This window comes from Triticum aestivum, chromosome 2A, assembly GCF_018294505.1.
Source record: "Triticum aestivum cultivar Chinese Spring chromosome 2A, IWGSC CS RefSeq v2.1, whole genome shotgun sequence".
Taxonomy (NCBI): Eukaryota; Viridiplantae; Streptophyta; class Magnoliopsida; order Poales; family Poaceae; genus Triticum; species Triticum aestivum.
Genome location: NC_057797.1, coordinates 743418732 through 743433228, shown reverse-complemented (window position 1 = coordinate 743433228; position 14497 = coordinate 743418732). Strand labels below are relative to the sequence as shown.

The 14497-nt window shown below is 49.3% G+C and overlaps 1 protein-coding gene across 1 annotated transcript; it reads left to right on the top strand.

The window, feature by feature from the left end:
* The first annotated feature begins 6169 nt into the window (after positions 1-6169).
* On the top strand, positions 6170-7423 carry LOC123186358 (uncharacterized). The gene has a single exon (XM_044598135.1). The coding sequence runs from the start codon at positions 6324-6326 to the stop codon at positions 7104-7106; it is 783 nt and encodes a 260-aa protein (XP_044454070.1). The 5' UTR covers positions 6170-6323; the 3' UTR covers positions 7107-7423.
* Positions 7424-14497: the final 7074 nt, after the last annotated feature.

The following is a 14497-nucleotide window of genomic DNA, read 5'->3' as shown; positions in this document are numbered from 1 at the left end:
GCCATTGAGATTAAATGGATCTTCAAGAGGAAGACGGACGCTGATAGTAGTGTTACTATCTACAAAGCTAGAATTGTCGCAAAAAGGTTTTCGACAAGTTCAAGGTGTTGACTATGATGAGAGTTTCTCACTCGTATCTATGCTTAAGTCTGTCTGAATCATGTTAGCAATTGCTGCATTTTATGAAATCTAGCAAATGGATAAACAAAACTGCATTCCTTAAAGGATTTATTAAAGAAGAGTTGTATATGATGCAACCAGAAGGTTTTGTCAATCCTAAAGGTACTAACAAAATATGCAAGCTCCAGCGATCCATCTATGGACTGGTGCAAGCATCTCGGAGTTGGAATATACGCTTTGATAAGTTGATCAAAGCATATAGTTTTATACAGACTTGCGGTAAAGCCTGTATTTACAAGAAAGTGAGTGGGATGCTGTTCTGCAAAGCATAAAGGAATGTTTGAAAGGAGTTTTTCAAAGAAAGACCTGGGTGAAGTTGCTTACATATTGATCATCAAGATCTATAGAGATAGATCAATACGCTTGATAAGTTTTTTCAATGAGTACATACCTTGACAAGATTTTGAAGTTGTTCAAAATGGAACAGTCAAAAAGGAGTTCTTGCCTGTGTTACAAGGTGTGAAGTTGAGTATGACTCAAAAACCGACCACGGCAGAAGATAGAGAGAGAATGAAAGTCATTCCCTATGCCTCAGCCATAGGTTCTATAAAGTATGCCATGTTGTGTACCAGACCTATTGTATACCCTGCCCTGAGTTTGGCAAACGAGTATAATAGTGATCTAGGAGTAGATCACTGGACATTGGTCAAAATTATCCTTAGTGGAATAAGGATATGTTTCTCGATTATGAAGGTGACAAAAGGTTCATCGTAAAGGGTTACGTCGATGCAAGTTTTGACACTGATCCAAATGACTCTAAGTCTCAATCTGGATACATATTGAAAGTGGGAGCAATTAGCTAGAGTAGCTCCATGCAGAGCATTGTTGACATAGAAATTTGCAAAATACTTACAGATCTGAATGTGGCAGACCCGTTGACTAAACTTCTCTCACAAGCAAAATATGATCACACCTCAGTACTCTTTGGGTGTTAATCACATAGCGATGTGAACTGGATTATTGACTCTAGTAAACCCTTTGGGTGTTGGTCACATGTCGATGTGAACTATGGGTGTTAATCACATGGTGATGTGAACTATTGATGTTAAATCACATGGCGATGTGAACTAGATTATTGACTCTAGTGCAAGTGGGAGACTGAAGGAAATATGCCCTAAAGGCAATAATATAGTTGTTATTTATTTCCTTATATCATGATAAATATTTATTATTCATGCTATAATTGTATTAACCGAAAACATAATACATGTGTGAATACATAGACAAACAGAGTGTCACTAGTATGCCTCTACTTGACTAGCTCGTTGATCAAAGATGGTTATGTTTCCTAACCATAGACATGAGTTGTCGTTTGATTAACGGGATCACATCATTAGGAGAATGATGTGATTGACTTGACCCATTCCGTTAGCATAGCACTCGATCGTTTAGTTTGTTGCTATTGCTTTCTACATGACTTATACATGTTCCTATGACTATGAGATAATGCAACTCCCGTTTACCGGAGGAACACTTTGTGTGCCACCAAACGTCACAACGTAACTGGGTGATTATAAAGGTGCTCTACAAGTGTCTCCGAAGGTACTTGTTGGGTTGGCGTATTTCGAGATTAGGATTTGTCACTCCGATTGTCGGAGAGGTATCTCTGGGCCCTCTCGGTAATGCACATCACTTAAGCCTTGCAAGCATTGCAACTAATGAGTTAGTTGCAGGATGATGTATTACGGAACGAGTAAAGAGACTTGCCGGTAACGAGATTGAACTAGGTATTGAGATACCGACGATCGAATCTCGGGCAAGTAACATACCGATGACAAAGGGAAGAATGTATGTTGTTATGCGGTCTGACCGATAAAGATCTTCGTAGAATATGTGGGAGCCAATATGAGCATCGAGGTTCCGCTATTGGTTATTGACCTGAGACGTGTCTCGATCATGTCTACATTGTTCTCGAACCCGTAGGCAAGGTTGTCAGAATCGCGATTTTGAATCGGATCGGAGCTCTGATGGTAGGATCGCAAATCGTGGAATCTTCACTATCAGGATCGTAAAACGTAGGTTCCATTAACTAAAATCGTAGAATCAGAGGGATTAGTTTGGATCGTAAACTCGTAGAATCGTATAACAGAATCGCGATTCTGACAACCTTGCCGGTAGGGTCCGCACGCTTAAGGTTTCGATAATAGTTATATTATGAATTTATGAGTTTTGATGTACTGAAGGAGTTCGGAGTCCCGGATGAGATCGGAGACATCACGAGGAGTCTCGAAATGGTCGAGACGTAAAGATCGATATATTGGACGACTATATTCGGACATCGGAAAGGTTCCGAGTGATTCGGCTATTTTTCGGAGTACCGGAGAGTTACGGGAATACGTATTGGGCCTTATTGGGCCATACGGGAAAGAAGGAAAAGGGCCTCAAGGGTGGCCGCACCCCTCCCCTTGGTCTGGTCCGAATTGGACTAGGGAAGGGGGGCGCCCCCTTCCATCCTTCTCCTTTTCCCTTCCTCTTTTCCTATTCCATATGGGAGGTGGAATCCTACTAGGACTAGGGAGTCCTAGTAGGACTCCACACTTGGCGCCCCCCCTCCTAGGGCCGGCCTCTTCCTCCCTTGCTCCTTTATATACGGGTGCAGGGGGGCACCCCAAAGACACAACAATTGATCATTGATCTCTTAGCCGTGTACGGTGCCCCCTTCCACCATAATCCTCGATAATATTGTAGCGGTGCTTAGGCGAAGCCCTGCGACGGTAGAACATCAAGATCGTCACCACACCGTCGTGTTGACGGAACTCTTCCCCGACATTCTGCTGGATCGGAGTCCGGGGATCGTCATCGAGCTGAACGTGTGCTAGAACTCGGAGGTGTCGTAGTTTCGGTGCTTGATCGGTCGGGCCGTAAAGACGTACGACTACATCAACCGCCTTGTGCTAACGCTTCCGCTTTCGGTCTACGAGGGTACGTAGACAACACTCTCCTCTCTCGTTGCTATGCATCACCATGATCTTGCGTGTGCGTAAGAATTTTTTTAAATTACTACGTTCCCCAACACACATAGCCATATAAAAACTAAACAGTACTCCGTCCGTTTCATATTAATTATTGTTGATTCTATACAAATTTAATATAAAATTATATTAAATCAACGACGATTAATATGGAATAGAGATACTACATCTTAACCATCGTAAACAGATGGATAACTGCATAATAGCAAGCTCCATTAGGAGACAATGCAGCAACATGAGCAACAAAGTGCCATCACTCGGACTATCTAACCATAGTATGACACGAAGAGATCGCCCAATCTAGGAGCTCGACTGCGGCCCAAACACTAGCCATGACCTTGTCTGTCCTGTAAAGTTCCTGCTCAACTCATGGGATGATCTTCTCGTTGTACTCCCACACACGTGCCAGAATTTCATTGGCTTCTTTACGTAGCAATTCTGACTCGCGGATGAAATCCTCTCTAGTGGCCGATTCAAGATCTAGAATTCTTCTGCCGTGCTGACAGGGGTGCAGAGAAGGGCCGAGAGCGCGCTACCGGAGACACAACGTCGGGTGCCGGCGGCGAAGTTCGGAGAGCAGCGGCGGCCGGGGACCACATCCTCGTAGTCAGGTAGCGCAGCGCCATGAGGTGAGATGCCCGAGATTGATCGTTTTCGGTTGGTGGCGGCTAGGGTTTGATTCCTCTCTCTCAACGATTCTTCCTACTCCCCCCCCCCCCCCCGGCCCCCACGGCTTTGTATGATCTTGTCTTTCTATTATAGTTAAACCCCACTAAATAGTGGTTATTTATATTTACGTGTTATACTTGTCTTTTTTCTAACACGGTCTATGAGTACCTCCGAGGGACTAAGCCGGCATATCACCTTGAGATTTACGAAGTCACCGTAGACGCCTCATCGTCGACGGGAACGCCTCCTCCCACAAGCGCATCGCCAAAAATCCTGAAATAAATTTAGAAATAACGCGAGCATCAGGACTTACCGTGATGAGCTAGGATATCTAAGCAGTTTCTCCGCATGCCACCATGTTTTTTAGGAGACTTGTTGCACCACCGTGCGCTAGAGTGTGGTTGCCTCTTCGGCAAGCTTCTTCGCATCATTTTGCAAACTTACCCGCAAACAAAAGAAACACGCACATAACAAATCATATCAACGAGAGATGATATTAAATCCTTTTTCTTGAAGCAAAGCTTTGTTGCGGATTTTCCAAATTGCCGTGCAAAAGTCAACAACCCGCAAAAAAGGGTAAAACAACCAGGCCTATCATACGTCGTCATGGTACTGCGTATAGCACTCCACATATAAGAGGATGTCGAGCAAGCAAAGAAAAGATGATGAATAATCTCATCCTTGTCACATAATAGACTTCCCCCACTCCAAATAAGTTATATGATTGTTCTAAATGCTTTTCTAAGTCTGTCCAAGTCTATAGGAAAATCAACTGAGATTTACGATATCAAAATATTTACTGTGGAATAGTATTTCTTAATGAGTCTAATGAAACATTTTTTCATTGTAGATGTTGACATTTTTTCATACATATTTGGTCAAACTTAATTAAGTTTGACTTAGAATGAACCTGAAAAATTCAATTATTTTGAGGAGAGAGTACAAAAGTAATGAACATGTTTGGTTGGCATTGTAGAAAATCATCCATAACCAAAATTTAATCTTCGTAAGATTTTAGCTTTTCCGAGGGACTTGAATGATCTGCAGAAAACAAGTGAATGGCTAATAACTATCACAATTAGGATGACCCTTACCAAAGAAATACCACTTTTTAGAACCATAACAAAAAAAACTACCAATTGCGATGAATTGCCACGAGAGTGGTAGTATATTTTTAAGGTTCGCCTTAATTGTGATAGCTTTTAGCTATTTATTCATAGAAAACAAATGGTTTACACAGTTTCGCCATTCATGCTTCGCCGCGTGGTGTGTGCATGTAGTATTGTTCGCCTGTGTTGTATAGTACTCCGTCCGATCCATAGTTAGTTTCGCAGTTTTGAATTAAGCTAGTTCGACCTCGGTCCAAAACCGGGAAACTTGTTTTTAAACGGAGACAAAAGACTTACCTCATTGATTAATTAAAAAAAAGAATTGTCCAGTCAATTAACGAAAACCGATCTACTAGACTTATTTGGATCGAGGGGAGTAGCAGTGCGAGTCTTTGCCTTTTCCTGAAACGAAAACTCTCGTCACTTTATTTGCGCGGCGGCGCTGCTATACAGACGACATATTTGTGACCGACTCTTGCACGATCTTACTTGGCAGCTGACTGTGAAGGAAGGAAGCAATTGTTTTTTCCTTAGCTGATGCTAGCGCTGTTGGGGAGCAAGTGTCGTTTGCCGATCGTGCATCAAGTGTCGTGTGTGAAGCAATTTCGTTTGCGCGGGGACTGAATGTATTGGCCCGCCACAAAGTTTGAAGCAAAGCTGCATGTGTTGAAGAATGAGCACGAGCACGACCAAGGCTACGACTTTGGCAAATGACAGTCATGCGGTAGGGACACGTCCACGGTCAATGGCCACAGCCGCTCTCATGATGAACACACGACTCGTGCCTCGTGTGGTCAGAGACTCAGAGGGCAGAAAACTGCAGAATCTTTGGATCCGCACCTGCACCAAACAGACCGGCGACCTCCCTCTCCCGCCAAAACCACCCCGTCCTCCTCCTCCTCCTCTCTCTCTCTGACACGACCGTCTCCTTTCTCCTTTCACCTCGCAGAACCGCCTTCGTCCCTATGACAACTCTACCCTACGCCGCGCACGGGCCCCGTCGCCACCGAAAGGGCTCGGCCACGCCGTGGTACCTCGTGGCAGGTCATGTGCAGACCATTAAGAACGCCCTAATCCATGTCGCTAAGCGCACTAGGCCCTAGCTTTTGGAAGGACTAACTCGCCTCGGCGACGGCGACGGCAGTTGATCGTTACGAGACAAACAGTGGATTAGATTAGGCCACTTTGATTAGACAATGAGATAGCCGCTCTAACCGAGAGACTAGTCCTCTATTTTGTTGCCACCAGAGCTTGACTGGCCAGTGAGGCAGCGACCACTTCATTCGTTGCAAGTACAGCACACTCACTCACACTCGCCGGTCGCCACTCCAGCAGCTGACCACTGAGGCTGGGAGCGCGGCGAGCGAGCTGAGGGCGGAGGGCGGAGGCCGAGATGGCGACCGACGGGGTGTCGAGGCTGAGCGTGGGGGTGAGCGTCATGGTGGCGCTCAGCCTGGCCGTCTTCCTCACCATCGTCATCCTCCTCCTCGCCGACCTCTTCTGCTCCCACCTCCGCCGCCGCCGCCTCCGCGCGGACGCCATCGAGGCGCCGCCGCACAAGTGGCCGAAGCACGGCCATGGGGGCGCGGGGTCCTCATCCCCGCCGCACATTACCGGCACGGCCGACGACGCGTCCGTGTCCACCACGGCGCGCGGGGCGCTCACCAGCACCCCGCCCTTCTACTACGCGCACGGCGTCATGTGCGCGCCCACCCGCAAGGACCTGCTCCTCGCCATCCCCAGGCTGGAGGCCGCCGTGTGGCGGTGGTCGCCCGCGCGCCGCTCCTCGCCCTCGCCCTCGCCCTCGCCGCCGCGGTCCGACGAGCCCACCGCCCGCGGCTCCTCCTCCTCCGCTCACAGCGACGGCCTCATGTACATCTCCAACCCGGTGTACGAGCGGGGCGCCGCCGCCGGGCACGGGCACGACACGCCGTTCGAGACACCGGACGCCTCGCCGTCGCGGTGCGGGATCACGGAGGAGGAGCGGGGGGACGGGGCGTTCTCGCCGCCGCTGCCCATGATGAGGAAGCTCCCGCCGCTGGGCGTGCTGGCGTGCCCCCCGCCTGCGGTCTTCGACGGCCGGCCGCCGGTGACGCTGTGGCCCGGCACGGTCGCCGACGCCAACCGGGCCTCGTCGTCGTCGTCCAACTTCACCGCGCGCTTCTTCTCCTCGTAGATCTTGATTCGGTTCACTGTTTTTGCTCTGGCTCCTCAGACCTCAGTTGTATGGCTCGTTGGATTTGCTAGTTCTTGCACTTGTTTTCCTAGGAGAGTGTAACCCACATGATCTATGGCTGGATGATGCATCAGTTTCTGGTTGCAAAATCAAACTCTGTTCATGTGTGATCTACACAAAACTCTCTGCTCTCACTCTAGGCCAAAATGCTCAAAAAACCAAGCTCTATCTCTTTATTTTTCTTGGCAAAGGAAACCAAGTTCTGAATCAGAGCATCGAGTTGCGAAACGAGGCTTTGATGATTCCAATGATCAGTGCTCATATTTCTTTCTTTTTTCTTGGGTAAAGAAAGATAACATGACTCTCCAATGCACTGATATACATGAAGGTTAAGCTCTACTCAAGAATGGAGTACTAGTATTTAGCGAGCGTTCTCAGTTTTGCACTGTTCTTCAGAGTTCAATACTAGTACTTCCTCTGTTTTCATTTACTCTGCATATTAGCTTTGGTCAAAGTCAAACTTTATAAACTTTGACAAAGTTTGTACACAAAAATATTAACATATATAATAAGAAATCAACACCATTAAATTTATTATCAAATGTACTTCCACATAGTATAAATTTGTTATGATAAATATTTATATTTTCTTCTATAAACTTGGTCAAATTTTAGAAAGTTTGATTTTAGTCAACTCTAATATGCGAAGTAAATAAAAATGAAGGGAGTAGCTTTTGTTCTGAGCTCCTGTGAGAGAGAGTGAGAGTCTGAGGACTGATACAGTAGGGATCCAGCCGTTGTGGTATTCGAGCTCGACCAGAGTGGGTGTTGCTTTGTCAGCGGGGTTTGGTATCCAATCCAGCGGAGTAAAACTGTTCCCTGGCCGGGGGCAGTTTAGCAAATCTAACCCCTTAATCATACGTGGACGCATCCGGTTAGTGACCGGATGTGTGCATTTTAAGTCCTTGTTATTTATTTGTCCATGCAGTTATACTCCTTATTTTCTTTCACGTATATTCTGTCATTTGCACATGATTGGTTGAGATGAAGAGAGAGAACGAAAATAATGAACAAAGAATAGGGGTGAACCGCGTCCTACATGACGGACTGACCGGACGCGTCCACGAGCCTCATATCATTCCTACATTTGTCATCAATATGACGGTTCGTAGATAGCCCGGACATATAGGGATGATATGAGGGATCTGATCGGGTCACCTTTCCCCTTCTTTTTCCTGATCGGACGTGTCTGCGGACGTTTGAGGAGAATTTAAGGATACCTATTGTAGATGCTCTTACTCTCGGTAACACTCCTCTAAATAATCCATGTGTGAAAAAGACAACTTAATTTTCAAATTTCGACCGCCGCCACGAGAGGTCCTCTGAAAACCTAGTCTCTGGCTCCACCATAGATCGGGTCCCCCTCCTCTGGCCAGACTCGCCGGTGTCGGGAAGGGTGGGGAACCCGATCTACGAGTGGAGTTCTTAATATTAGTAGTGTTTTCATTAGATTAGATTGGTTTTAGGGTTTTGGTAGCCATCTTCTTCATCAGAGATGACATCGTCTACAGTAAGCAATCTTCGGCCCTTCGTTCGGCCTGGGCCTAATACCAAACAGACATCGCAGCCAAGCCTAACATCTAAGACCTGAGACCCCAACCTAGCCACTTGCCGGGTCTGGGACACACACTGATCCGGCGTGCTCTCAGAGGCCGCGGCCGCCAACTGCCACCGCTCCATCTTCAGAACTGTACTGATGCATCAACCTTGCTCGGTCCAGCTATCGTCAACGCCACCACGACGCTCAACGGCACCTCCTCCCTGCGCGCAAACAGCTATACACGCCGCGGCCACCACTGATACACCTCAGCGCCATGCTGCCACGTACCACCAGCCGACACAGCTTGAAACCCTTGGAGGATCTGTCGTGCGTAGCACCTGCCGACCAGGCATGACCAAGCATAGCACCTGTCGGTCAGGCATGACTTGACATCTCCACCGAAGCTCTGTGCAAGACGAAGCCGCTCCACCTCCTTCCTCTGACTTCCAGCGCTGCTCCACAAAACGACGCTCCCAAGAGAGAAACGACACCGCAGTGCCGCCATCGTCCGGTCTGGAACACCAGATCCTAGGGTTTCCCCCGGAGCAACACGAGTGGGTCGACGGAAGTCACATGACGATGCCTTCATCAAGATAACGACGTGGAACGCCGCCATCGCCCGCCGTCGGCTTAGTTTTCACCGGCAACTACGTCTCCCTGACTCGCAGCTGGTGTCAGATGACGGATCCCGAGATCCGAACACCCAGCCTTAGGCCGACCACCTCTGACGGAAGAGATGACCACCACCGCCGGCTGCACCGGTCAGAACAGATCTGATCGGAGGTGTCGCCGACGAGACCACCAGGCCCTCCACGCCGCTGTCGCCGATCTGAAGACAGCATGGACGCCACCGCAGCCAAGCCGGCCGCCGCCGCCCGAAGGGCCATCCACAGCACCAGCAGCCCTGGCCCGCCACGCTAAGTCGTCGCCGTCCGAGGACGGGACGGCCTCCCGCCGCCTGCCGCCATTCGCCGTGCCGCAGATCCCAGATTGGTCGCGCCATCACACGCCTTGGGGTCCGCCTCACCCCGGAGACGCGCGAGAGAGGAGATCCCCCGCCACCGCCGTCGGCCCCCGGGCTTAGCCCGGCGGCGTCTTCCGGTGGCGGAGGAGGGAGGGGAGGAGGGAGTTTGCGGCGGCGGCTAGGTTTTTGGTCGCCCGAGTCGCCCTAGGGGGAGGGCCTTGCTCCTTGGATTTTGCTAGGTTTTGCACTTGTTCTTGGCAGGAGAGTGCAGTGTACCCCACTTGATTGATCTTGATCTATGGCTGGATGATGCATCACAATTTTCCGGCTTCAAAATCAAACTCTGTCCTTCCATGTTTGATCTACTATTACACACACGAGTGCTAAGTACAGAAACCCACGGGCGCTTTGGACTACCTTCACTCTGGGCCAAAATGCTGAGAAATCAAGTTCTTATTTTCCTCTCGGCAAAGGAAAAATACAAGATCTGAATTCTGAATCTGATCATCGAGTTGCGCAACGATGCTTTGATAATGCCAATGATCAGTACTCATATTTCCCTTTTTTTCATGGATAAAGAAAGATAACAACCCTTCCTTGTACTCCCTCCGTTCCATAATGTACTCCCTCCGTTTCATAAAAATCTATTGTAGACGTAGACGTACTAGTATTTAGCGAGCGTTCTCAGTTTTTCACTGCTCTTCTTGAGAGCTCAATAGTAGCTTTTGTTCTGAGGTGGTGTCAGAGAGAGTCTCGAGGACTGATACAGTAGGGAGGCGTTGTGGCGCTCGAGCTCGGCCAGTGTGGCTGTTGCTTCGTCAGCGGGGTTTGGTTTAGAGAGCGGGGTCAGTGTGACCGGGGGCAGTGGTAGCTTTCCTCTGTGATGAAGCAAGGCTCTGAATAATGCATTCGTGAAAAACAGGACTTGCTAATTCTCAAAATGTTCACCCCCTGTCGATCAAACCACTGTGCTCCACTACTACACTTGTCCCGTATGCCATTGGCCTCCCTGGAGTTTTCCACGGAAACCACGCACTGCGCAGTGCGTGCCCGTCGGCATGGCATGTCTCGGGTTCACGGAAAGGAGAGGCCGATCCAGGCGTAGACCAGACCACCATGGTCGCGTCCATCGGCGAGCGAGCGAGAGCTGTGGAAAGCCGCGAGGTGCAATTATTTAGCTAGCCGCACGAAAAGCCTGGGCGGACGTGCATGCATGCATGCATGCTGCACCTACGCCTTTGGCATCTTGGGGTTTGGCTTTCTTCCACTCCCACTGATCCACGTCCACAGGCGGTCGCACGCAGGCGCCACGGGCACGCACGCGCCACACTTTGGCGCCGGCCCGCGGCTCCTCTTGACCCAAAAAGCTGCTGCTGGCGCTTTAATGTGCGTTGCTGCGTAGAGGTAGGTGCGTGCCTTGGCACCTTCTCTCTGACCGACTTCTGCTCTGGTGCTTGCCTGCACCGCTTACGTTGTCAGTGGCCCTGCTCAGTGCCACTGCCTATGTGCTCAGTTTTATAATGGCGCCGTGCGTGCCGACCGCGACGCCGCACCAGGGGAACTTCGGGAGTGGTTTCGGAACTTGGGCGTTGCTGGCACGGTTTGCGTGGGACGACGTATAGACGACGGTATTGGGAACCGGTGATGTGCTCCTCCACGCGTGAAACAACGCTGCTACACACACGACAAATCTGAACGATTTTCAGACGACACGGTACATCAAGCCATTCATGCATAGACCAAACACTGGATAGCACCGTTAATTCCTCCGTCGTCCAAAGTTCGTGCGGTGAAGTGTCGTCCGCATAGTAGTTTCGCGCGTGAAAATCGGAGAGGAAGGGAGAGACTGACGTTTAGAGCATCTTCAATAGATGGTTTAAAATTTAACGGTCCAAAATCGGATATGTAAAATTTAAACCGTCAAAAAATGCATTTTGAAATTTTAAAAAAAAACTCAACTCCAACAGATAGTCCAAATTGATGGTCCAAAAGAGCAACTTCAATAAATGATCCAAAATGAAAATGCAAATTTCTTAAAGCGACAAACTACTAGTCCATTCAACATAGTTTAAACATCAAATTTAACATAGTTTCATACATGAACTTCAACTACTACTTATTCAAACTACTAGATAAACTACTCCTCATCGCCAGAAAAGGACTCGATGGGGATCACCGTCGAGGGACCGGCCTCGTCCTCCTTCTTCGCCCCCTTCTTCTTCTGCTCCGCCTCACGCTTCCAGTAGTACTCCAGCTCGGCATGGACGTACTCCGGATGCTCCCGCGCAAACCTCGCCATCGCCTCCTCGTCGGTCTCGCCGGCACTGACGACAACCGACGGCTTCTTCATCGTCTTCTTCTTCGTCGGGATCTTCTTCATCTTGATGCCCTGCGGCACAAGCATCTCCGCTTCCGCCCGACTCTCGATCTCTGGGAAGTTCAGGTGCTCCCGAGGCCTCTCGGCACGCCACACCGCCACAACGTAGGCACGCGCAACCTCGTGGGCGAAGGGGTACGTGTCGATCCACCAACGCCTCCCGACGTTGGAGAACTTCACTCCGAAGTTACCGGAGGGCTTCTGCCTCACGCCAAAGAAGCCCGACTTACCCTTCGGCGTCTTCTTTGGCGCCATCGGAGAGCGGTGAGAGCGGTGGAGCGGCGGCGGCGTGCGGCCGAGGCGGTGGCGGACGGAGCCGGCCAGGGTGGAGCTGCGGGGCGGTGGCGGACGAAGCCGGGCGGGGCAGAGCCGCGGGGCGGCGGCGGCGTGCAGGGCGGTGGCGGACTGAGCCGGGGCGGGTCGGAGCTACGACGGGCGGGCGGAGCTGCGGCAGGGCGGGGCGGACGAGGAGGCGACGCACGGGGCGGCGACATGCGCGGCACCCGCGGCCGGATTGCGGCGGGCGGGCGGCGGGGGGCGAGGCCGGATCTGATGTGGGCGGCGGCGGGGTGTGGAGGCGGCGGGGCGGTGGCGGACGGATGGGCGGTCGGGAAAGGAAATGAACTGGCAGTTGGGCGTTCGCGGGCGGCGGCTGGTTTTGGACCAGATGCACCTCGTGATGTAAATTTGCACCGTGAGGTGTTGTATTTTACATCACGAGAAGGCCGCGGTCCAATTTTTTTTACATATGAACCGTCTGTTGAAGCTGCTTTTTTGGCCTTAGACGATCCAAAAGTTAGTTACTTTTACATTTGAACCATCTATTAAAGATGCTCTTATGACGTGTTTGGTAGACTTGAATAAATATCAACCATTCACTGGATGTAGTTTTAAACTGTTTGGATGTCTCATCAGCATGAAAATTTTGGTTCGCATAAAACTTAAAGTATCTATGGATCTGGCCTAGAGGAATGCTTGAATGACGGTTTCTCTCAAGTCAGTTGGAGCTGCGTTTTTTTACATGATGAGAAGGCCGTGGCACATTTTTTTTTACATATGGACCGTCTATTGAAGCTACGTTTTTTGGCTTTAGACGGTTCAAAAGTTAGTTACTTTTATATTTGGACCATCTATTGAAGATACTATTATAACGTATTTGGTAGACTTAAATAAATCTCAACCACTCGGTGGATGTAGTTTTAAACTGTTTGGATGTCTGGTCAGCATGAAGATTTTGGTTCGCACAAAACTTAAAGTATTTTTGGGTCTAGTCTAAAGGAATGCTTGAGTGATGTTTTTTCTAAAGTCAGACTCAACGAGGCAGCGATACAACTCAAGGCACGTGGTGAAGGCGGTTGCATGGTATGGACACATGGAAGACGCCGTGTTGTTTCCAAAGCGGCGTCAAAAAACACTCACCCTTCTTTCACCCCTCACTGTCCCCTCTCTTCACTCTCTCATCAGCGACGGCGAGCACAAAATCTGGACAGCGAGCATCGAAGCTACGATCTGGACAGCGAGCAGTGGCGTTGGGCGCCGGCTTCATCACCCCCGCGCATGACACAGAAGACTTGAAACATTTCTTTTGGTGGGCTGGCAAAATTGCTATTTTCTAACATGACACAGAAGACTTTGTTGCTTGATACCTGACAAAATCGGGCACAGTTTCTGTCCGGTCAGCAGGCAGTGGGGGGATGCTACATGTCAAATCAAATAACTTAAACCCATAGGTCATAAGTGGCTCGTTGGTACGCCCAGTTTGAAAAAAATTATGGAGTTTGAAGGTCTCAAGTAAAATGAGAATAGTCTTATGGAGATGCCTACACAATGCAATTCACTGCTGTTGCGTTGTACTCCCTCCGTTCCATAATAAATGTTTTTATATTATGGGATGGATGGAGTAGCAAATAGGCACATCACTCGATCCGGAGAATGCCCGATTTGTTCGACACATGCACAGGATATAGCACATATGACGTTCAAGTGCAACCGAGCACATGGGATCTGGAGGAGTCTTGGGCTATATGAAATAATAGCAACAGTCGTTGCGTCAGGAAGAACCGGAGCTGAGATACTTAGTAAGATTTTTCTTTGAGATACGGAACATATTAAGTAGGTTATGGGCATATTGTATAACTACCACAACCGGTGGCGGTAACAAGTTGATATTTGTGTTGGCAGAGGAGGCTTATTTTAAGGGAAATACTAACGCCCACACGTGTCGCACGAAAACACTTTGCTCGAACGCTTCCATCACCCTCCATCGCGATTTGCAATTTTTAAAGCGAGAGCGGTTGCCACGTCATGTTTTGTGGGCGTTCGGGCTGAACGAAGCACGACCGGACGACTATCTTATCCACTCCGTCGCTCACTTTCTGCCATTCTGTCTCAAGCTCACTCTGCAGATCTCCACTCCATCATCTTCTCTCTCTTCCTCCCGCGGATCTCAC

Coding starts and splice junctions, on each gene's coding strand:
- LOC123186358 (XM_044598135.1), top strand. CDS start 6,324: ATGGCGACCGACGGGGTGTCGAGGCTGAGCGTGGGGGTGAGCGTCATG.